General features: G+C 41.2%; 1 protein-coding gene across 1 annotated transcript in view; it reads left to right on the forward strand.

Annotated features, from left to right (window-relative positions):
- Positions 1-22498, forward strand: part of LOC120374886 (potassium voltage-gated channel subfamily C member 2-like) — a 50579-nt gene extending 28081 nt beyond the window's left edge. The window contains exons 3-6 of the mRNA XM_039495327.1: positions 11589-12516; positions 15488-15655; positions 20247-20341; positions 21369-22498. Coding sequence (XP_039351261.1) covers positions 11589-12516; positions 15488-15655; positions 20247-20308 — 1158 coding nt within the window. The 3' untranslated portion in view covers positions 20309-20341; positions 21369-22498. The remainder of the gene's footprint in view (positions 1-11588; positions 12517-15487; positions 15656-20246; positions 20342-21368) is intronic.
- Positions 22499-24940: the final 2442 nt, after the last annotated feature.

The raw sequence follows: 24940 nt of genomic DNA on the forward strand, positions 1-24940 counted from the left end.
ACTATCTTGTGTGATTTGTAAGCAATATTTAAACAGCAATAAAACATTCAGTTGTATTTACTAAAGTAACTCAGAAAAAAAAACATGCCTCAGAAGATTTAAAGGATGTTATATGAACTTCAAAACTTACTTTTCCTTACCAGGTAAGAAATGAGTATTTATTTCTAGATAGAAAAGTGAAAAGCCAAAAGAGAGAGCATGAATAATCACTTTAATGAAGTCATTTTGTCACACACATTTCTGGGCAAATACAACCACTAATCACAAAGGACCAGATTTTCAAAGGTATTTAAGCAACTAAAGCTGTAGCTAGGTGCCTAGTGAGATTTTCAAATGCACCTCAGAGTTAGTGGCCAAACCTGCTTAGGTACTCTTGAAAGTTCCACTAGGAGCCTGTGATAAATGAAGGGTGGACACCCAGCCAGCCAGTAGCTATAAAATCCCTCTCAGTAGCTGTTCTCTAATTGCTCTACCTGCACATCCCTTGGCCTGCGCCGCTTCCCGCAGCCTCCATTGGCCTGGAGCGGCAAACTACGGCCAGTGGGAGCCATGATTGGTTGAACCTGTGGATGCGGCAGGTAAACAAACCAGCCCGGCTCGCCAGGGTTCTTACCCTGGCAAGCCACGTGCCAAAGGTTGCCGATCCCTGAGCTATGCTGTGAGAAGCTTTGGCCTGTTAAGAAAAATCATCAGTATCATACCTAGAAACTTCTCATTTAAAACCCCAGATATGTAAGTAGATCAGGAAATGTCTAGGAAGATGTGATTAGGCTTATCCCTTTTGTTTTGTTATGGCTTGTGGATTCCTCTGTGCCTCTATTTTGTTTTGCTTGTAACCTTTAAGTTGGCCCTCAAGAAAGCTATTCTTGGTGCTTATTCTTGTAGTTGTTCTTTTAAAATCTAGCGATAGTCTGAGTTCCCAGATGTATTATTTATTAATAAAATTTACCTTTTTCAAGAACAGAACTGGATTTTTGTGTATTAAGAGGTTTGTGCACATGTTTAATTAGCTAGTGGCAACAACTGTTTTTTTTCTTCTTCTTTCTCAGCTCTTCCCCGGAGTGGGGCATGAAAGGACTTGAGGGTGACAAGAAAGGAATTCCCAACTATGCCTTCCTAGGCTCTCAAAGGGGTTCTGCACTAGGGTGGTGGCAGGGTCTACCTATCCCAGGTCAGAGAAAAGCTGTAACCTTGGGAGTGTAATACAAGCCTGGAGTGGCAAGTATTAATTTTTAGAATCCTTGCAGGCCCCCACCTTCTGCACTCAAAGTGCCAGAGTGGGGATTCAGCCTTGACAGCACCTATATGCACCTTTATTGAAATTCTGGCCCAATACTTCAGAAACCTACAGGCCTTCTCCAGCTTCGAAAAAATCTGCCCTGCACTGTTCACTTTGGAGGAAATCCAGACTTTTTTCAAGTGTCTGCACCCAAGATTAACAAACAAATTGCCACCATGGTTTAGGCCCTGATTCAGAAAAGCACTTAAGCACATTCCCTATTCAATGTACTATGAAATCAAGGGCTAATATACCCCTGAAATATTAAAATGAAAAGATACCCCAACCCACCAAACAATAACCTCACCCACTTTCACCTACAGGCGAGTCTCATCTTACGCAGGGGTTCCATTCTGCGGTTAGCGCATAAAGCGAAAACCACGTATAGTCAAAATTACATTGAGTTGAATGGTGGGCGGAATCACCCACACTACAGGCACAGTATTAAAATTGTGGTTTTTCTTTTGTTTTTGTTTTTGCCGTCCGCGTAAAGCTGAAATCGTGCATGTTAAATGTGCGTAACATGCGACAGACCTGTACAACAGGGAAGTCTCCAAAAAACATCTCTTCATTCTGCCCATTGCACTGGACATGGTGACCCATTTATCTCTCCCTGCTTACCTCAAAGTTATTTTTCATGGGCTCCCACACAGAGAAGCTTTACTTTTTGCTTAAGTATAATGGTGGGAGAGAATCACAGATAGAGAGGCACCATACATTTAAGTCCTTAACAATCCCTGGTGAGTGTTGTGGAATCACAAAAAGATATTTAACAGTATTTTATCTGTTCCTCTGTCTCCAGTAGTTCACTGGTATTTTGATTTCCATTTGAGGCATTTGTCCTGGATTTGATAGTGGCACATGAGTGTTAAAGCTGGGAGTACTTCTGTAAGAGGGGGTTTGTGTAATGGCTGAAAGAGCATTGTGGATTTTATACTGATGATTATCTATTACTTTGTGCCCTTTGTGATAGCAGCAAGATCATTAGAGGTCTGCAACATGAAATTAAAATGCAATTAAAAAATGTGTCTAGTGCAAGAGAGACACATTTTTATGGTTTTAAGGTATTATAAACTACAGGATTTCCTTGTAGTATACCTATCTACTTCTGCATCTTGTCTCCATCTCTATAGCACATAGGTGCCTCCCAAGTATTTAAATAGCAATAATAACAACTTCTCTCTTGTTCTTCCTTCGGAGCCTGTAAGAGAAATATCTTGCTAAGTTTACTGTTAGTGCAGAGTGCAGAGAACTTGGGTGTGATGTATCACTAAGCTGGTAGGGCACTTCATTTTGTACCAGTTGGAGCTTTTTCAGGGCATGTAGCTTTTTTCGTAGATAGGATGAGCTGCAATAATCAAGCCTAGAGGTCAAAATGGATGGATCACCATGACTTGCACTGTGTCTGATAGAAGGGAAAAAGTTCAGTCGTTTGGCAAGTCACAGTTGGAAATGTGTGTCTTTTACTGCTATGGCTATTTGGCATCCACTAACACTGAGGAGATCAAAAGACCCCAAGATACAGGCTGGCAACAGGCTGAGGGCAATGCCATTGACAGTGCGGAATATTATAGAGGAGCCAAGTACTTCAAAGAGTTTTCCTTTGCCTACCAGCATCATCTCAGTCTTGCTTGGGTTCGTCGTTTGCCAGCTGTTCTTCATCCATTAGGATGAAAAGTGGGATTTTAAGAAAAGTGGGATTTCATTCTGGTTACATTTCATGTAAAGGCGATGAATGGCTGAGTGTCAGCCATGCGTTGCTGCCCCTTCAGCCTGTGTTGTCTCACCAGCTCTCTCAAGGGTTTCACCTAAAATTGAAAAATACAGAGGAGAAGATTGAGCATGTGGGACACTCCAGATGAGCAACCTCCAAAGCCCTCATACAGATCCTCTGAGTTCAATTTGGGAAGGAGGACCCAAGCTATTGCTCTTTCTCAACCTATTGTGTTTATCTGTGTGTCTGATAATTCTGATCTTTGCTATAGTTTCAACCAATTTGCCTGGTACTGAAGTTAGGCTTACTGGTCTATAATTGCCAGGATCTCCTCTGGAGCCTTTTACAAAAATCGGCATTATATTAGCTATCCTCCAGTCACCTACTACAGAGTCTGATTTAAGTGATACGTTACAGACTACAGGGAGTAGTTCTGCAATTTCATATTTGAATTCCTTCAGCACGCTTGGGTGAATACCATCTTGTCCTAATGATGGTGATTTATTACTGTTTAATTTATCAGTTTGTTCTGAATACCTCAATCTGGGACGGTTCCTCAGATTAGTCACCTAAAAAGAATGGCTCAGGTTTGGGAATCTCCCTCACACCTCTGCAGTGAAGACTGATGCAAAGAATTTATTTAGCTTCTCTGCAATGGCCTTGTCTTCCTTGAGTGCTCCTTTAGCATCTTGATCATCCAGTGGCCCCACTGATTATTTGGCAGGCTTCCTGGTTCTGATGTACTTAAAAATGTTTTGCTGTCAGTTTTTGTGTCTTTAGGTAGTTGCTCTTCAAATTCTTTCTTGGCCTGCCTTATTATACTTTTATTTTTGACTTTCCAGAGTTTATGTTCCTTTCTATTTTCCTCAGTTAGATTTGACTTCAAATATTTTAAAGATGTCTGTTTGTCTCTAACTGCTTCTTTTACTCTGTTGTTTAGCCATGGTGACATTTTTTTTGTCCCTCTTACTGTTTTTTTTTTTTTTTAATTTAGGATATGCATTTAGTTTGATCCTCTATTAAGAACATAAGAACATAAGAACATAAGAAAGGCCGTACCGGGTCAGACCAAAGGTCCATCTAGCCCAGTATCTGTCTACCGACAGTGGCCAATGCCAGGTGCCCCTGAGGGAGTGAACCTAACAGGCAATGATCAAGTGATCTCTCTCCTGCCATCCATCTCCATCCTCTGACGAACAGAGGCTAGGGACACCATTCTTACCCATCCTGGCTAATAGCCATTTATGGACTTAGCCACCATGAATTTATCCAGTCCCCTTTTAAACATTGTTATAGTCCTAGCCTTCGAAGAACTTCCTTTTATTTGTTTTAAACCTGCTGCCTATTAATTTCATTTGGTGACCCCTAGTTCTTGTATTATGGGAATAAGTAAATAACTTTTCCTTATCCACTTTCTCAACATCACTCATGATTTTATATACCTCTATCATGTCCCCCCTTAGTCTCCTCTTTTCCAAACTGAAGAGTCCTAGCCTCTTTAATCTTTCCTCATATGGGACCCTCTCTAAACCCTAATCATTTTAGTTGCTCTTTTCTGAACCTTTTCTAGTGCTAGAATATCTTTTTGAGGTGAGGAGACCACATCTGTACACAGTATTCGAGATGTATGGATTTATATAAGGGCAATAATATATTCTCAGTCTTATTCTCTATCCCCTTTTAATTATTCCTAACATCCTGTTTGCTTTTTGACCGCCTCTGCACACTGCGTGACATCTTCAGAGAACTATCCACGATAACTCCAAGATCTTTTTCCTGACTCGCTAAATTAGCCCCCATCATGTTGTATGTATAGTTGGGGTTATTTTTTCCAATGTGCATTACTTTACATTTATCCACATTAAATTTCATTTGCCATTTTGTTGCCCAATCACTTAGTTTTGTGAGATCTTTTTGAAGTTCTTCACAATATTATGTTGTTTTAAAATATTCTCCGTGCAGTTTGCAGGCATTTAACCTGTGGGAGTGTTCCTTTTAATTTTCATTTAACTAGTTTCCACATTTTTGCGTAGTTCCGCATTTTGAAGATAAATGCAACTGTCAGGGGTTTCCTTGACATGTTTCCCCCTACAACGATGTTAATTACATTATGGTCATTATTATCGAGTGGTTCAGATGTGATCTGTCTCTCCTCAGTCTGGTGTGAGATCCCACTTTTCTCTGGAGGGGTGGCCAAATAGTATACTCTCCCCTGGCTGAAGTCTAAATTATATCTGCTTTTCGTAGTCTTTGTTTATGCTGTCCCTTTAGGTTTTCTATATTAAACGTTTAATAAAACATGTATGTATGATCTAGCATAATTTTCCTACAGTCACCATTCATTCTCCCCTTTCTGTCCCTCTTTATCCCCCCCTCTCTTTTCTCTGTATTTTGGGTCTAAAGATTCCCCTATCTGAGCTTGTCAAGCCCAGTCAGAACTAGAATTTAAATGAGACAGCCAGCTTGAGCAGCTGTTGCTAAAAGTTCTGTGAAAATCTCTGTAGAAATCTCTATAACCACAAAATTAGGCATGCTTCAGAATAGATTGTAAACTGATTTTTTTTCTTCTGATCATTATAAGCTACTTGTAAAAGACTGATCCCCATCTTCTCACTTTTTTTGTTTGACTGGATAGCAAGCATAATTTCTCTGTAAAGATAATATTGGGTCCTTGGCATTTGAAATGAATGGAAATATACACTTTAAAAAATGTAACGTGCAACCCCCCTCCTCAAACACACTTTAAAAGAATGTTAAGGTTACAAAGTCAAACACCCAAAGGTTAGGGAATGTCAGAGTTAAAGCTGCCTGGGCAATTAATTTGCCTTCCTTGTGCATATGCATTACAATACCATGTTTAATTACGAGATCACATAATTTTTCCACAGGACCATTCCCCCTAACTCCCCTGGCTCTTCAACTGATCTCAGTCTCTTCTACAGTTCCCATGCCCATGCCCCAACCTCCTTCCCAGTTTCTCCACCCTGCGCCCAGTCTCAGTCTCCTTGCCTAATCAATCCCAATATCTCCTACACCCCAGCTTCCAATCCTACTTTCTCCTCCAAGCTTCTTGTTCCAATCTACTCCCTCAGCCCACTTTCCCCTATTGCAGGGGTGGACAAACTTTTTGGCCCGAGGGCGACATCGGGGTTGCACAACTGTATGGAGGGCTGGATAGCGAAGGCTGTGCCTCCCCAAACAGCCTGGCCCCCGCTCCCTATTTGCCTCCTCCCACTTCCTGCTCCGAGTGCCCCCCTCAGAACCTCCAACCCATCCAACCCCCCCTGCTCCTTGCCCCCTGACTGCCCCCTCCCGGGACCCGCACCCCCTAACCAAACCCCCTGCTCCCTGTCCTGACTGACCCGACCTCTATCCACACCCCCGCCCCCTGACAGCCCCCCCAGGACTCCCACCCCCTATCCAACCACCCTCTGCTCCTCATCCCCTGATTACCCCCTCCCGGGACCCCCCACCCCTAACTGTCCCCAGGATCCCACACCCTTATCCAACCCCCCTGCTCCCTGTCTCCTGACTGCCCTCCCGACCTCTATCCACATCCTCGCCCCCTGACAGGCCCCCCAGGACTCCCACTCCCAACCCTCCCTGTTCCCCATCCCCTGACTGCCCCCCCAGAACCTCCACCCCATCCAACCACCCCCTCCTCCCTGACTGCTCTCCAGGACCCCCCACTCCCCTACCCAACCCCATTACCAGCAGCAGGAGCTCGCAGCCGCGACACCTGGCCAGAGCCAACTGCACTCCCCACGCTGCCCAGCGGGAGCAGCGGCCCAGAGTGCAGCCTGTGTGGCGACGTGGCTGCAGGGAAGGGGGAACAGCAGGGAAGGGGCAGGGGACTAGGCTCCCCGGCTGGGAGCTCAGCGGCTGGGCAGGATGGTCCTGTGGGCTGTAGTTTGCCCCCATCTGCCCTATTGTCTCTATTGCATTCAAGTCAGGGTGTTTTCTCCTCCTCATGGCTTGGGAACCAGAAAAGGGGGATATTGAGAGTACAGGAGAGACACCGTCTCTGCTCTCCATTTCTGGTTCCTGGGGCCACAGTGGTCCACAGCAGCCAGGAGGAGCAACTGTAGGAACAGCCCTGCTCAGGCACTGCAGCCGGAGGCTGGAGCAGACTCAGTACAGATGGAATTTTTGGAAAATTTAGCTGCCAAATGCTAACAAATCTTTACTGAGCCTGTGAGAATTGACATTTTTAGAGGCTTATAACTTGGTCAAACTTGGGCAGTTTTTCACAGGAACAGCAAAAGGAACATCCCTGACACCAGGGCAATTCTCTTGCCAAATTCAAGTTTCTGGTCCAAGGAATGGTGGTACTAGAGGTTTTCAATGAAAAGGTTTTTGTAACATGGGCTAAACAACATATTTTCCCATAATCCTGCTTTTGGAAATGGCAGAACCTCTTTTGGTGAAACTTTCCAAAAATATTCAACCCAAGGCAGATAATCAGCATGGGAAATTTCAGCCTGAATGGTTAAAATTTGGCAAAGACAACTGAAAATAGAGTTTAACAATGGGAAGTATTGGGCAATCAGATCTAGAGAGAGCTATCCGTTCGGTGTGTAACAGAGAACATTTTCTCTAATGGATGACCTGCATCGATGAATTGACTGTTTACAGCTAATTTTTTTTTTGTACAAGAAATGTTTATAGCACCCCCTCTCCACCCAGTTACCTTCTTTAATGCCAATCTGCTTACAGGTTGTCATAAACAGATAGTTAAGGGTTAATGCCTCTTTTACCTGTAAAGGATTAAGAAGTTCACCTAGCCTAGCTGACACCTGACCAGAGGAACCAATGGGGGAACAAGATGTTTCAAAAGGAAGGAAGGAAGTTTTCCTTTGTTTAGAGTTTCAGTTTCAGCTGGAATGAAAAAGATCAAGGAACCAGCCTCTTATCAGAGTAGTAAGTTATAGAAAGGAATAAATAGGTTTATGTTTATTTTCTTTGTAACTTGTCTTGGTACCATTAAGGGAATTATCAAATTTGGGTATTCTTGTGTTTATTAAAGTTTTTACCCAGGGGAACATCCTCTGTGTTTTGAGTCTGTTGTCTGTGAGAATAGCTGGTATGCTAATCTCTCCCAGAGGGTTTTCTTTTCTTTAATTAAAAGCCTTTTTCTTAATACCTGATTGATTTTTCCTTGTTTTTTAGATCCAAGGGGTTTGGATCTGGATCCACCAGGAGTTGGTGGGAGAAAAATGGGGGGATGGTTAATTTATCCTTGTTTTAAGATCCAAGGGGTTTGGATCTGTGTTCACCAGGAAATTGGTGAAGTTTCTCAAGGCTACCCAAGGAAGGGAGTGCTTGTGAATGGTGGCAGCGATACCAGATCTAAGCTGGTAATTAAGCTTAGAAGTGTCCATGCAGGTCCCCACATCTGTACCCTAAAGTTCAGAGTGGGGAAGGAACCTTGACACAGGTATTGATGGACAAGTCTGGGTTCTTCTGGATCCCACCACCCACTCAGCAGGGTGTATCGTCTTTATTTTTTCCTATGAATTTATTTGGAGGTGCCTCCACCCCCTTACTCCTCCCTGGCAAGGTCACCAGGGCATCTTGGGAGGAAAATTCTAACCACAGGATAATCCCCACTTACTTGCCAGATAGCTGGAGACTTACAAGAAATAACACAAACACCTACGGTATATTCAACACAATCATTATATTAAACAGGGGACAAAGATAACATAACAGGGTAAAACACTGTTTTTAGGGTCACTGGTGCCCACGCTGATAATACCCATGACTTTCCCCAGTCACATGACCTAATGTAGCGAATATAAGATTAGTGTCCCATTGGTACGCATACTTTGTTGCGGCCCTTGATGATCTATGACCACAAAATTCTTCTCTGCAGTGGTTTAGCAGTGTGGCTGACTGGGTTCAGTACAGCCCAAAGGACTCACAAGTATTAGGAGGTGGTAAGTCCCTCCACAGGTTTAATATGCAGCAAGCTATAAAATCCCCAAACCCTTACTCCCTGGCTTGAGGACACAGTTCAGGGAGTACGTTTCCTGATTGACTAAAAACAGGTTTCCTGATTGACTAAAAGATGGTGCACTCACAAACTCCATGAATGATCCTCAGGTTCAGAGATGACTCTGGACTCCTCAGTCACTGCAGAGAGGCTGATCTCTCCTGGCAGGGATCCTCTTCAGGCAGGAATCAGGCTGCTTTGGTCCCAGGATTTCCCCTCGCCGCAAAGGGGTGCAGGTCTCAAGGTGCAGATTACACAACTGTACTAAAATCCAAACAGTAGTCTCCTAGCCCTGCATCCAGACACACACAGCAGGCAGCAGCCCTGAACTAGCAGAGTAGAGCTGACCCCATGTGGTGACTGGTCTCACCTAGGGAGCTGGAGGACTAACAGCCTGGCTGGGGACGTTTCCCAGCAAAACTCTACAAACTGAGAATCATCAGTGGAGAAGGAAAAACCCAGCTGAAGGATCTTGCTTTCAGATCCCTAAAGGCCAGTTCTCAGGGGGAACCCTGCATGCAGGCCTGGGACTCACCAGCCACACAGCCAGTCCTGCCCTTGTCCTGGCGGGCTCCAGACTGGCTCAGAAATGGCTTCTCCCCTTTCCTGAACAACCTGGGAAGGGCATCTCACTCCCTATTCATTGCTGGGCAGACTCTGAGTCTCCCTTGTCTCCCCCTCCCTACCAGGGACATGTGCCTCTCCCTGAGCTGCCAGCAGACAGAGCCCCAGGAATCTAGGTAATCTCTTTGGGGGTTACATGTTGATGACTTATTCAGGGGATATAGACAATATTCTTAGCAGCATGTATGAATTTCATGAACCAAAGCCTCAAACTTCATTAGGATCAGCTCAACCTGTCCTACCTCCTTCAGAGATTGAGAGCTGTGGGGGTGGAGGTGCCTTTGACGTTGGATTTTTGATATCCACACTCAGCAGGCAGGACTTTAGTTTTCAAGGCATATGTAACTTTTTTAATGAGGCCCTTGATGAACAGTTCCCCTGCCCAAGGCCGGTGCAACCATTTAGGTGACCTAGGCGGTCGCCTAGGGCGCTGGGATTTGAGAGGGGCGCCATTTTCTTCGGCAGTGACTGCGGCGGATGGATCTTCGGCTGTCCTGGTTGCCACCGGCATTTAGGCGGAGGGAGCTGAGGTAGGGGAGGGCCGCCTGCAGCAAGTAAGGGGGGGCGGCGGCATGCAGGGGAACTCCCTGCCCCAGCTCACCCCTGCCCCACCTCCTCCCCGAGCACGCCGTTGCTGCTTCACTTCTCCCGCCTCCCAGGTTTGCGGCACCTAAGTTGATTGGCGCCGCAAGCCTGGGAGGCGGGAGAAGTGAAGCAGCCACGGGGTGCTCGTGCTTGTGCGCGGAGTAGGAGTGAGCCGGGGCGGGGGGGGTGTGCCTCAGGGCGGAGGGTGGGGGTGGGGAGCTGCTCAAGGGGGCACCTCAGGGCGGAGGGAGGTATCTGCTGTGGGGGGGCACCTTAGGGCGGGGCGCGGAGTGGGGGGTGCAAGGAGGAAGTTTCACCTAGGGCGCGAAACATCCTTGCCCCGGCCCTGCCCCTGCCCTGCCCCTGCCCCTGCCCCTGCCACCATATTTTTGTTCATCGTGCTGTGTAAGGGTTGGCTATCACTCTCCACCTCAGGGATTGTTTCAGTTTAATGTTTCATGTGTATTAGTCTGTGAATCACTTTGGGAGCCTTTGTAATTAATTGTGCTATACAGTGTAAAAGTACAATATAAAATGTATGATTGATTATGATGATTGTTTATCAGTAGGGCCCTACCAAATTCATGGTTCATTTTGGTCAATTTCACAGTTATAGGATTTTAAAAATATTAAATTTTATGATTTCAGCACTTTAAATCTGAAATTTCATGGTATTGTAATTGTAGGGGTCCTGACCCAAAAAGGAGTTGTGTGTGTATGGGAGGGTGTCACAAGGTTACTGTAGGGGGATAACGGTACTGCTACCCTTACTTTTGTGCTGCTTCTAGTGGTGACGCTGCCTTCAGATCTGGGCAGCTGGAGAGCAGCAGCTGCCGGTGGGGACGGCAGTTCTGAAGGCAGAGCCACTGCCAGCAGCAGTGCAGAAGTAAGGCTGGCAAGAGACCATACCATGCCGCCTTTATTGCTTCTTGCAGAGCTGGGCCCTCAGTCAGCAGCTGCCACTCTCTGGTTGCCCAGATCTGAAGGCAGCAGCACAGAAGTAAGGATGGCACGATATGATATTGCCACCCTTACTTCTGCGCTGCTGCTGGCGGGGCACTGCCTTCAGAGCTGTGCGCCCAGCCGACAGCTGATGCTTTCCAGCCATGCAGCTCTGAAGGCAGCACATAAGTAAGACTGGCAATATTGTGACCCCCATAAAATAACCTTGCGATCCCTCCCCCCACAACTCCCTTTTGGGTCAGGACCCACAGTTTGAGAAATGCTGGTCTCCCCGGTGAAATCTGTATAATGTAGGGTAAAAGTACACATGAGACCAGATTTCACATTCCATGACGCATTTTTAATGGCCATGAATTTGGTAGGGCCCTACTTATTAATGTAAAGTACTTTATGGTTCTGATTTCCTTTTTCTTTCCTTTTCTTTGCAGTTCATTGCCTTTGCCTCTTTATTCTTCATCCTAGTTTCAATCACAACCTTTTGTTTGGAAACCCATGAGGCTTTCAATACTATTATAAACAAAACTGAGCACGCCATCAATGGCACAGAGGTGGTTCTACAGTATGAAATTGAGACAGATCCTGCTCTGACATATGTGGAAGGAGTCTGTGTGGTGTGGTTTACATTTGAATTTTTAGTCCGTGTTGTTTTTTCACCCAATAAACTTGAATTCATCAAAAATCTCTTGAATATCATTGACTTTGTGGCCATTCTGCCCTTTTACCTAGAGGTGGGCCTAAGTGGCCTCTCCTCCAAAGCTGCTAAGGATGTGCTTGGCTTCCTCAGGGTGGTGAGATTTGTGAGAATCCTGCGAATCTTCAAACTCACCCGGCACTTTGTAGGCCTCAGAGTGCTGGGTCACACACTCCGAGCTAGCACCAATGAGTTTTTGCTGCTGATAATATTCCTGGCACTAGGTGTGTTGATATTTGCCACCATGATCTACTATGCTGAGCGAATAGGGGCCAAGCCCAATGACCCATCTGCTAGTGAGCATACACAGTTCAAAAATATCCCCATTGGCTTCTGGTGGGCTGTGGTCACCATGACTACCCTTGGGTATGGGGACATGTATCCTCGGACTTGGTCAGGCATGTTAGTGGGTGCTCTGTGTGCTCTCGCTGGGGTGCTGACCATAGCCATGCCCGTGCCTGTCATTGTCAACAATTTTGGAATGTACTACTCCCTGGCAATGGCGAAGCAGAAACTTCCAAGAAAGAGGAAGAAGCACATCCCTCCTGCTCCTCAGGTGAGCTCCCCTACCTTTTGCAAGACAGACTTGAATATGGCCTGCAATAGCACACAGGGAGATGTCTGCCTGGGCAAAGACAACCGGCTGATGGAACACAACAGATCAGGTAGGACACAATCTCAAATGCATGTCCTCTAAATACTTTATAGACCAGTATGTTTGGTAGGTGTCAGAAAGCATTAAATCTTTCTGCAACTAAAAGATGTAGTTCCCTCCTCTCTCCCTTCACTCCAGTGTTTGCGTGTGTCAGTCTTGTAGATGGCAAAATAGTTACAATGACATTTCCAGGTCTGTGCATAGCTGGTCTATACAGTTTGCTTGCTATGTTGTGAATGCTTTTCTGCTGATGACATCGACCATTTATTTTGCTTGTTGTTTGTTTCATTGTACTGATGTTCTTTTGTTTTTCCTGCATGACTGTGACTATCTGAACAGCTACTGTGTTCCACACCGTTGAACTCCATGCTGTTCTGCTTGGTGTTTGTCTCTTGTGTCAGCTTTGCCTATGGCACATAGTGGCATATTATGTAAGATGCAATACAAAAGGAAGTCATTAAAAGAAACAGGTGCTTTACCTTGTAAAGGACAGCACTCAACGGAAGAATATAGAAAGCTGGCTTCTAGCCTTCAGATTTCTTTCCGTTCAGCACTCCAATTCCCTGGCAAGAAGTACTTCCCACATCTGTGTTATATGGGACATCACATTGTGTTTTTACTGTTATTTTGATAATATGACCGATATTAAGTTGAAGTAAAGCTTCTTGGGAAAAACTGAAAATGGCAATCATCAGCACCACTGTAGATGTCATTTCCCAGCACACACTGAATATCTTTTGAGATTAAGGAAAAAAGTTAAGTAGCATTTAGTTTAATTACTGTAGATTTGCAGTCACAAGTAGGACCGGTCAGAAAGCAAGAATTCTGTTTTGCACAAAAGTTTGAGCTCTAGCCACTGGGTTTTAGAGTTAGTCTCTCTCTCGCTCTCTCTCTCTCTCATCAGAGCTGTTCCACTTTGTACAAATAATTAAACATTCATTGGGAAAAAGAAAGAGACTGACTCTGTAGCCTGATGGCTAAAGCACTCACATGGCATGTCAGAGACCCAGCTTCAAGTTCCTGATCCAAATTAGGCAGAGCAGGGACTTGAACCAAGATCACCTATATTCCCTGCGAGTGCCCTAATTGCATGGCTGTTGAGTATTCTGGTGTTGGGCTCTTTCCAGAAATTCCATCGTGGACCTGAAAAACATTCCAGATGAAAGTTTAGTTGAAATTGACAAATTTCTGAAAAAGTTTAGTTTTCAATGAATCAGCATTTTCTGGCAGAAAAAAAAATTCTCAAAAAAATCCTGACCAGTTCTAGTCACAAGGCATTTTTTTCAAATCTGTTAACTCTTATGCTGAACACAGTTATATTGCAAAGCTTCCATATAAATCATTAGGCTCCTTTTGTAAAGTCAATAAGTAATAATAATGCAAAAACATGCCTTTCAGTGTTGGAGTAGCTGGATTTTGCTCTTTAGAGGGAAGAAGCTGAAAACTGTGACCGTGAAAAGTATCTTAATTCTGTTCTGACATTATACCACTGCTTAGTCTTAGGGCTACTCTACACTTACCGTCCGGGTCGACGCGGTGAGTTCGACTTCTCGGAGTTCTAGACGCGATAGTTCGAACTCCGGAAGCGCCGTGGTCGACTCCGGTACTCCACCACTGCAAACGGCAGTGGTGGAGTCGACGGGGGAGCCGCGGAGTTCGACCCCGCCTTGTCTGGACGGGTGAGTAGTTCGAATTAGGGTACTTCGAATTCAGCTACGCTATTCACGTAGCTGAATTTGCATACCGTAATTCGAACCCCCTTTTTAGTGTAGACCAGGCCTTAGGTTAAAAGAAGATCAATTAAAGAGAGAGCTCTCTCTTTGAGAGAGAACTCTGAGAGAGTTCTCAAGCAAAGGTAACACAGATTTTTTTTAAAATTCTAAAGATATCAAAAAAGGGAGAGAAACTTTCAGGTGACTGTGTGTTGTGGGTGGAATATAGTTAGTTTTACAGTGCTTGACTGATACACATTCTCAGACAGCATCTTCAAAGTGTTAATGACAACAGCTTTTCTGTGTCATCAAGTCCTGCTAAAGGCATTCCAGAAGAGATGAGGCTCTGTGTGACAGTGCAAAGAGATAGTTCTAGTGAGTCTGCAGATTTATTTACAAGGTGTTATAATTCTTGAGGTTAGAGAAAAAAATCTTAAAGTGATCGGCTTCTGGGTTTTTTTCCCTCTCTCTCTCTGATAGCACCACCATTTTTGCTCCATATCTAACTTCATTTCTTATGTAGTTATTGGGATTGTTGTGCATAACTTCAAGGTAGAATATTGCAATTTGTGGCCCCAGTTCAGGAAAACACTTAAGAACATGGTTAGGTGCTTTCCTTAATAGGGATGGTTTCTTGAATTGGGTCCTGAAATACTACATATTTCTTGTTTTAAAAAAGGGTCTTTTGGGAAAATAAAAGTGGGCGATGTAGAGATTCTGTTGCATGCTGAATCTTAACCACACTGACTAAGGACCACATTTAGCTCTCAGGTACATATGATTGATTTCAATGGGAGTTACATTTAATGTTAATTGTGTATTTCAGAGCAGGCTTTGGCGCTAAACGTTTATCATTTAATTCCTATGTCGAAAGTTCTTTTAAAAACTATTCTACAGCAAAATGACCAACATAACTTAATTTTTAATAAAGAAGAAAGGCTAGTGTCTTAAAGGCATGTAATTCAGTAGAATAGCCTTTTATCCGATGGTATTTTATTTTATGTTAAGCTAGCCGAACATTAGGAGAATATCTCAAATGGGATATTGAAAAGATGATTTGTTCTTAAATAAAACATTTACTTTTGCCCTTTTGCTGAATTTTGTAGTGATTAATGATGAACTGCAATCTTTTTCTTTATTCTTATCATGACATTATTACTGTTTTTTGTACTTGAGTGATGGGAATATCCGGCATTCAACATAAGCTCTTTGTGATGTCTCATTTCCTCATTCATTATTGTCTGTAAATGGGCATGGTGCTTTAACCAGTGTTATCAGGTGAAGACAGTGCAGGAAGTGAGCAGCCACTCTCACCTGGGGAAAGGCACCCACCAATCAGACGCTCTAGTACCAGAGACAAAAACAGAAGAGGGGGAACATGTTTCCTACTGACAACAGGTGATTACACGTGTGCTACTGATGGAGGGATCAGGAAAGGTATGGATTTCTTTCATTAGATCGTAAAAGGTCACTCAGCAATGTACTTGTGAAAAGCAAGCTTCAAGTAAAATAAGATGTGAACAACTGCGCTATTAGGAAAGATTGTAAATCAGTTCAATGCTCCCCCCCCCCCTTTCAGTTTATCCTTTCCTCTTCTGGTCCTTCCTTTTAGAAAACATTCATTATTTTCCTCACTCCCCTTTGTGGTATATCTGACAGTCATTCTTCTTGTGTTTTCATTTGTCTGTACCCTACATACAAGACTGCACTGTAGCTCTTTCTCATTAAGTCACTCATGCGCTTCTTTAAAACATGCTCAACTTTGATTGCTCAGCATTTTGTAGACTCTTGGGTGGGATTTTCAAAAGTGTTCAGCATTGGCCTCTCTCTACTTCCATTGACTTCAGAGGGAGCAGAGTGAGGCCAAGGTTGAGCACTGCTGAAAATCTTGCCCTTAGATCTGTATGCAGAAATGTGAATGTAAGTGTGCACAGCTGCATTTCTGTGCATAACTACTATAATTGGAGAATAATATGATTATCCATTAATGCAAGATAATAACATGAGCAATTGCAGTGATCTCATATGCAGGTGTAGGTGTTCAACTGTATATTTTTTGCTCGCAGATCCTAGGCCTTTGCCCATTGAGAATTAGAATCTGTAATATGTACTAGATATTTACAATTCTTCAAGAAATTCCTATTTAGGGCCCAGTCTGGTGAGGTACTGAGGAACAATTGCAAAGTGCTCATTATCCTTAACTCCTAATTACTCTGCACCTAGCAAGATCAAGTGTATAATTTCAATTAGACATTTCAGTGTAACAACATGACATTGGTTACTGCTAACCACAGTAAAAACCACAACTAGAACAGGTCAGAAAAAACAAACTTTTCTCTGCAATACATTTCAAATTAAAATTCTTTATTCAAAAATTTTCATCTGAAAAATTTGGGGTTTTCTGTGGGAAGTTTCAAGCTGATGCCAACAAAAAATTGTTTTGCTATAGCTTAAAATATTTTCTTTCAATTTTTTTGAAACAAAAAATCTGAAAGAACGACGTTTTAAATTTGAAAGTTAGATATAAAAATGTTTCAGAATTTCCCCAGGAAATCTGAATTATGTTATTGAAATTGACATTTTCCCATGGAAAATATTTGGTTCCAATGTAATCATATTCTTTGGTGGGAATATTTTTTATCTGTAAAATTTTGACTGTCTCTAGTCATAAGCTTCACTATAAGCAAAATACTTTGACCATTGGGCCTGAAGTTTATTCAACATAAATTATGTTACTTCACAATCTGAAAGCACTCTCAGGATATCATCAAAATAATTTGAAGATCTGAAATTTAATTCACACATCAAATGCCATAGTTTTGATTTTTTTTTTATTTTGAGTTTCAATGCTTTTTCCTTTCATTGCAGACTCTCACTGACTTCAATGGATTTTGGATCAAACTTTTACCCCCTGCTTTCATCCATCCTGTGTATTTCCCCCCCCCCACTCTTCAGATCTCATTCTCTTTGTCATAGCATCTTTGCCTTCCCCTACCTATCAGTTTTCCTTTGCTTTTGTCATTTAAAAAAGGGAAAAGAAAACATAACAAAATATTATCTTTCTAAGCTGAGTAAAAGACATCATCTAATTTCTTTTGAATCTCTCTACTTTCCCATATTGCCAAGAGAATGTTTCCAAGGGATTTGGACAAATATGAATAAAAATAGAGTTTTTTTCTCAAACTAGCTCTTTCTAATCTGTGCAAATTCCAATAGAAGCTCCTAAAATGAATCTGAAATGAACTGGAGGTTTGTGAAGCATCACAATCCAACCTGCCCTTACAATCTGGAGATAATACTGCACAATGTATTAGCAGACTTTGGATTATAAATTTGCTTTTAGCAAATGTTCTCAGTACAGCATTCAAGAAATTTTGAGATTGGGAGAAATATTAATTATAATTTCTATTATATATTTGTGTCCAATATGGTTCACAATCTGTTAGGCCCTGTACAAACACAAAAGAAGAAACTTTAAGTTTCTGCCTGAAAGAACATGTATTTTGGAGAGACCCTAGCACATAAGACCAGATTTTCCTAAAACTGCTAATCATCTCTTCCCAAATATGATATAAATACCACCAAAATTATCCTATGTAGAAGATGAACAAGTAACTGCTCATCTATATTTTCATCTACACATTTAATATTCTTCAGCAAGAATCTCATGATTTCGTTGCATGTACCTTACATGCAAATATCCCAGTCTTGCAAACTGCTTAGATATCTGCTTAGCTTTAAGCTGGTAAGTAGCATCACTGAGGACAGTAGGACTATTTGTGCTTACAATTAACATGCACATAAGTATTTGCAGGTTTAGGGCTCACATATTTTAGTATAAGGCAAAATTTGAAGTAGAATGTGGGAGGAATCACCCTGAAGTGTTTGTACTTTGTGGTCGTCTTCTGGCTGCTATCCCTGAGTATTTTTGTACAAACCAATGGAGTTCACTCATTGCTTCATGGGTAGAAATATTCAGGTTTTATTGTGTAAGTGGACTCCCTCTATTTGAGTTCTAAGATAGTGAGACAATGACGAGCAATGTTTTCTGTAAAAGCAGCAAAGAGTCCTGTGGTACCTTATAGACTAACAGACGTATTGGAGCGATGCATCCGACGAAGTGGGTATTCACCCATGAAAGCTCATGCTCCAATACATCTGTTAGTCTATAAGGTGCCAACGAAGTGGGTATTCACCCACGAAAGCTCATGCTCCAATATGTCTGTTAGTCTATAAGGTGCCACAGGACTCTTTGCTGCTTTTACAGATCCAGACTAACACAGCTACACCTCTGAATGTTTTCTGGTGATTTAAAAGCACAGTCTCTACTAAATTCAGACAAATCTGTACGCAGCATAAAGTGGGTAGATTGAGCTGACAGTATGTGTGAACAGAAATGTTTGCAAGTGCAATGTTCCATCCGAATTGTGAGTTTTTAGATGTGACTACCTGATTTCAGAATTATTTTTTCATCATGTTAGGCTTATGAGCAGTCATCTTGTGCTTTTCATTAGAATCAGTTAAATAAGGACTGCAAATGATTGTGATTTAACTTTGCAAATCAGAAAGAAATTGCAAATTTGCAAACTTAGCTATCTTATTATACTTTTATATTAGATACAAAGTCTGAGCCTTAACATTCCTGAAGATAGAGCCTCTTTACAACAACATTATTTCATCCTCTACATGAATAACTATAAAATTACTTTATATAACTATGTAGTTTTCTTTAATTTTAAGGAAAATCTGCTCATATTAGAAATTGGCTTTAACACAGATTATATCTTTCTAACACTTTTTTACAATCTGTTCTTTTAAAGACCTTGAGTATATTACCCAGATGCCACAATCTACAGCAATCGGTCAGTAGTACTCTATGAATGACCAAATCATTACCTGATTTGCACTTAGCTGAACCCTACTAAACCAGTGGAGTTGAACTGAAAAGTAGGTCGCAAAGTATGTAGCACATATGATTTGTGATGGCTTTGTTTATTCTCATTGGAAAGGACAGCTACATTAAGAGCCCGTTTTTTTCTTTTTTTTCTCTTTTGTCTCAGCATTGAGCTCTTTGCAGGGAAAGTCCCTTTGAACCCAAAATAGCACATTTGATTACATTGCATTGTATTGTTTGTCTTTGTCTATTTTCTGGCTGAATTCAACTGATGTCTGTGCATTTTCTCATAAAAGGATACGAAAAATCCCGAAGCTTAAACAACATAGCTGGCTTGGCAGGCAATGCTCTGAGACTGTCTCCAGTAACATCACCCTACAGCTCACCTTGTCCTCTAAGACGCTCTCGATCTCCCATCCCATCTATCTTGTAAACCAGATGGCATCAATCGGCTACATAGCATTAATTCAAATACTGTTTACCACATTATGGAAATAAATGTAGCATTAACTGTAGGTTCCATAAATACAATATAAATTCTGCATGATATAAATGTCAGTAGTAAGAAATGCCACTTGGGTAGCTGAAGATTCTTATCTTGGCTTTTAAGATTGTCTAAAGTAGTGCTTCTCCTTTTATCGACTATATTGTCCTACTTTACCATGGCAATAAAAGGACAGCTAGTCGACTCCATTGGCCAGTATAGTCAATAAATAAGTATATTTTCAGGGAGATATATTTAAAACAATGTGCTTCCAAATGATAATCAATCACTCCATTGGACCTTCATTACTTGTGATTCTAACCCATTCTGAAGATGTCTGGAATCTTGTCTTTGTCGCACACAATGTGATTTGGGTCTGATCATTTGCTTGGACCATACTGTCTCCATCACCTGACAGCAGTGTTACAGATTCCTGGGACCATAGATGGCTCTGGATGTGTGTTCTTGCATTGTACCATCCTGCTGAAATGAAAGCACTGATGAAATGGTCTGTATGTGGAATTGTTTTTTGTTGTTTAACCTTTTCATTTCTTTAAATTATTTGTTTTTAAATGGTTTGATTTCTTGATTAACTTTGGTACTAGACTGCTGTATCAGAGTTCTGAATGTCTCCGGTTGTTTGCACACAGATAACTGCAAAGAGGTTGTCATTACTGGTTACACGCAAGCTGAGGCCAGATCTCTTTCTTAATGGCTTGGGGAAGGCACAAAACATGAAAGAAAGGTAAACACCATCCAGGCTTGCAATTTTAAGCTAGCAAGTGCTGCTTGGTACTGTAGTCATTTTTCTACTCCAGGGTTCTTCAACATTTTCAGAGGCAGAGAGCCATGTAAAAGCAAGAAGATTATTGCTTTTATCTGTATAAATATAGGAGGGCAGTAGTTCTCAAAAGGGGTTTGACCAGCCTGAAATATGATTCATGAGCTTCATAAATTTCTTCAGTCAGTGTTTTTTTTTTTGAGGTGCTTTGTTCTATATGTTGTTTCGTCTGTCTGTTTTGCTACGTGTCTGCTGTATTCTTCATCTGTCTCCATAAAGCACAGAAGTACCTTTAAAATGTCCCCATCTTTTAAGATTAACTGTTGAGTACATTTTCTCCTTTTCCTCCTTTTTGATACAGACTATACATTTCAAGTGTAAGTTAATATCCTTTAGCCTACCAAATGTGGGAACTTTGAAGATCTTTGAAATGTGGGATTTAGCAATGATTTTGCCATTCTAACTGGTTGTCTACTGCAGCCGCATCAATCCCGCTACCTAGCAACCAACATTCATTACTGTATTCAAACTGTATCCCCTCCAGTGTTTTTTTTTTCAATTTAAAAAGCAAGAACCTGTTTACACAACAGTACAAATGCAATAGTAGATTTGATATTTTGGGCTGGTGAGGAAAAAAACCACACCCAGTCTTAGGGAAGAAAAAAAAAAAGCTAAACTAAGTCTTAAGAGATCCTTGAGATTGTTGAATAATCCTTGACTGTCATATGTTTATATTTTTTGTTAGGAAGAGAAATAACTTATTGTTGACCATGTAACATATTCTTCTGTATATAGCCTAGCTCTATAGCATGATCTGCATGTCAGACTTCTTGTACTATAATATATTTATCAAAGTATACATTTCTGATATTTAGAGATGTACAATGATTTAGTTTTGGTAAAACATTGCCAATAGAGAGAGATAATTGCAAACAGCTTTTTAGCAAAGGAATTAATATAATATCTGGTGCTGCTGTTATATTGACTACAGTGTTGTACAGAATATATCATGGATTTTTGACTGCTGAAAAAGGGACAATGGAATTTAGCCATACCAAGGACTGTACTGGAAAGAGACTACTGCTGCTGAATGGGCCATGATAAACAACTCGTGCATTGAACAGGTCATTGAGCCGTCACATGAGAAGGAGAGATTATTATGAAGATGAAGGACTGATTTCAATTGCTGCTGCCAGTGGAAGAGGTGACTCGTCACTGTTGATGAGTCAGCTGTAAATACAATGTGTGTGCATGGAATATCAGCTTTTGCCATCTATGTCAGAGGAAGCTGAATTCAAAGTCATCAGCTCTCAGACTCCATGCAAAGAACCACGTGCCTCTCTCTGTATATTCTCCCTGGTTCCCGCAGTATGGTCGTGCTGTGGATCATGCAAAGGCACACACCTATAATGATAGTGATGTAAACTACATCTGTCTTCACTTCCCTCATAACAAAGGTATTTTTTTTGCAAGGGTCATGACCATGGACAGAGTGGGTTTTGCTACAAGTTCCTGCTTTCTCAGTTTGCCATATCTATATTTTTATGAATTCCAGTGTACATGCCAATTTTTGTTTACTTTTCACTTTGATAAGAGAAATGTGGCTGCAGACAAACATCCCTGACTTTGTTCACAGTACACAATCTTTTTTCATTGTTACCTCAGACTATAAGTATTATGAGAAATAAAATTCTGGCAGCAAGAATATTTGGGTTTTTTTATTCAAACTATCACAGAAGCAACATCAATAAATATAAAATATGTATTAAAATTATATCCTAAAAAGTGTATATTTTGCATAAGAGAGATATTCTTTGATCAATTACTTTTTGTGAGTTTTGTGGTAAATTGATCTAGTCTGTTCTATGTCTTTGATGCATTGTAGTTGGTACAGTGTATTAATTATGTTCTCCCCATCCTATTTAATGAGACTTTCTCCAGAATATGTTTGTCATCTTGGTATCCTGAATGTAGGGACTATCCCAGTTGTGAAACTCTGTATCGTGGAACTTTTGTGAACATGTCAAGGTGCATGCACAATCCTGGTGGAAACTAATAGAAATGTAACTAACTGAAATGGAGAATAAAAGGCAAATGATTTGGGGATAAGCTTGGAACATACCTTATAATGTGGCTCATGTACTTGCTTTAGGTTAATGGCCTTTGAACATTCTTACGATTTACATAATTCCCCAGACCAGTCTCCTGGGGCACATACAAAGAGCTCATTCAGAGAACTGGGTTTGAAACAATCTAAAAATCTTTCTCTAGGAATCTTGTTTCCTTCCTGTTACTGATCCCAGGGCTTGTGTGGAAATAGGCACTGGGCTAGTTAATTATAGATTAAATAATAGATCACTGTATCCTGGAGTGTAGTGACACAAAAGAATGTAGTGGTCATGGTAGGTAACCAACTGAACACGAGCTTCCAGTGCCATGCTGTAGATATGATGGCAAATGTGATCTTTGGACATAAAATCAGGGGAATATCAAGTAGGAGCAGAGAGGTGTTACTATCTCTGTATGTTGTATTAGAGAGTCCTTTACTGGAATACTTTGCCCAGATCTGGTTCTTCACCTCAAAGGGATGTTGAAAAAGTATGTGGGATTGTTTTTGTTTTGTTGTTTAAAAGGTTTCAGAAAAGACCTACAAGAATGATTCAAGGTCTAGAAATTTGCCTTCTAATGAGAGACTAAAGAAGGTCAAAGGCTAAGAGGCGACTTGGTCTACAAGAGAGATTTCTGATAGCAGAGGTCTGTTTAAACTAGCAGAAAAAGGCATAATGACAGCCAATGGTTGGAAGCAAAAGTTCAGCAACTTCAGATCTGAAGTAAAGTGCAAAATTTTAACAGAAAGGGTCATTATTCATCAGAACAATTTACCTAGGGATGCGGGTTCTCCACTGCTTGAAGTCTTCACAACAAGAATGGATGTCTTTTCTAAAAGCTGTAGCTCAAACAGAAATTACCAGTCTCATGCAGAAATTGCTGGGGGAGGTTCTCTGACCTGTGTTATGCAGGGAGTCAGTGTACATGACCAGAATGATCCATTCTGGCCTTAAAATCTATGATATTATGAATACATTTCTCCATATTTTTATAAAGTTGCATTCAGCATCAGATTAACTGTGTTACTTTAACTAATACATCTCTACCCACATATAACACTGTCCATGGGAGCCAAAAAATCTTACCGTGTTATAGGTGAAACCGTGTTATATCAAACTTGCTTTGATCTGCTGAAGCATGCCCCCCTCGGAGCGCTGCTTTACTGCGTTATATCCGAATTCGTGTTATATCAGGTTGTGTTATATCGGGGTAGAGGTGTACTTATAAATATTATGATTGAGATATCCCTGTACCACAAATGCACTATGCAAACTGGAGTTAGAATTCTTAAGGATCACAGAGTAAAAAACTAAATAGCAAGCAATATGCCATGGAGCTTTTTCTATGTGTGAAAAGGGTTATTGCTGGTAAAGATGGTATTAGGACCATCAGAAGAAGAAATGGTGTAAATGAAATTAAACTATTCAAAGAATTGGGATCATAGTGGTAGCATCATGCTATATGGTTACTGAAAAAGAAGAGGGAGGGAAGGAGAATCAATTTGACATGAACATAATCATATGAAGATATGAATTAAAAAGTCATGAATGAACTAAATTATCTGAAAAGGAAAGACATTGATTTATCATCAAAGTAAATCAGGCAGAAAGTCAGATAAAGGAAATGGGAATGGAAAACTAATACTAGAAAGAGAAAATGAATATATTAATAGGCCTTATTGCAAGTCAGTGATAGGAGTGAATACATAATAGATATCTTGAAGACTAATAGAGCTAGAAGAAATTCTGAAAAAGCAGCGGTTACTATTAAGTGAAAGTTATAAAAAATATTAGCATTATTCTGCAATCTATTCTTTTGGCTTTCTAATGATTTTTTAAAACTTTTAAATCTAGGAATAGACCAGTTATTAGAAATTATTATCTTTTAAATCAGAGATGATTCATGAATGAATAATTCTGAAAACTTGGTATCTGCTCTTCTGTTTTGCATTGGTGTCCATTATGTCACGATCAACATTTCCTTCCATGTTAATTTTGCAATCATTTTTCTGTTCTGTGGTTAAAATGTTCAAAAATTGGTGTCTTTTTGTCTGTGCAAATAGTAGTAAATAATTCCAGTTGGGCATGTAACCATCTTATTTGCTGCCTCAAGCTGGAGAAAGAACTGAATTTTTTTTCAAAGGGGCTACATCTCTGCTTAAGTTTTTGAGAGTGCAACTTTGCACAAACAAACACTGTTGCTTGCATTTTTGATCACTTTTTGTGTGCAAAATTGACACATGCAGTTGACAGATTCACAGATGGGGAGATTCCAGCATGCAAAAAAATTTGAGAATACTTTTTGAAAATTTAGTACCTAACCGCAATAACCTGTGGTCATATTTAATTGCACCCACAACGATGCTCCTGCGATTATTTGCCGATGCAAGAAGGGGGAATGAATTTAAAAACTGGGCCCTAAATGGACTGCATCTAATTTTACATGGCCTGGCCA

The sequence above is a fragment of the Mauremys reevesii genome, linkage group 1, assembly GCF_016161935.1.
Source record: "Mauremys reevesii isolate NIE-2019 linkage group 1, ASM1616193v1, whole genome shotgun sequence".
Classification (NCBI taxonomy): domain Eukaryota; kingdom Metazoa; phylum Chordata; order Testudines; family Geoemydidae; genus Mauremys; species Mauremys reevesii.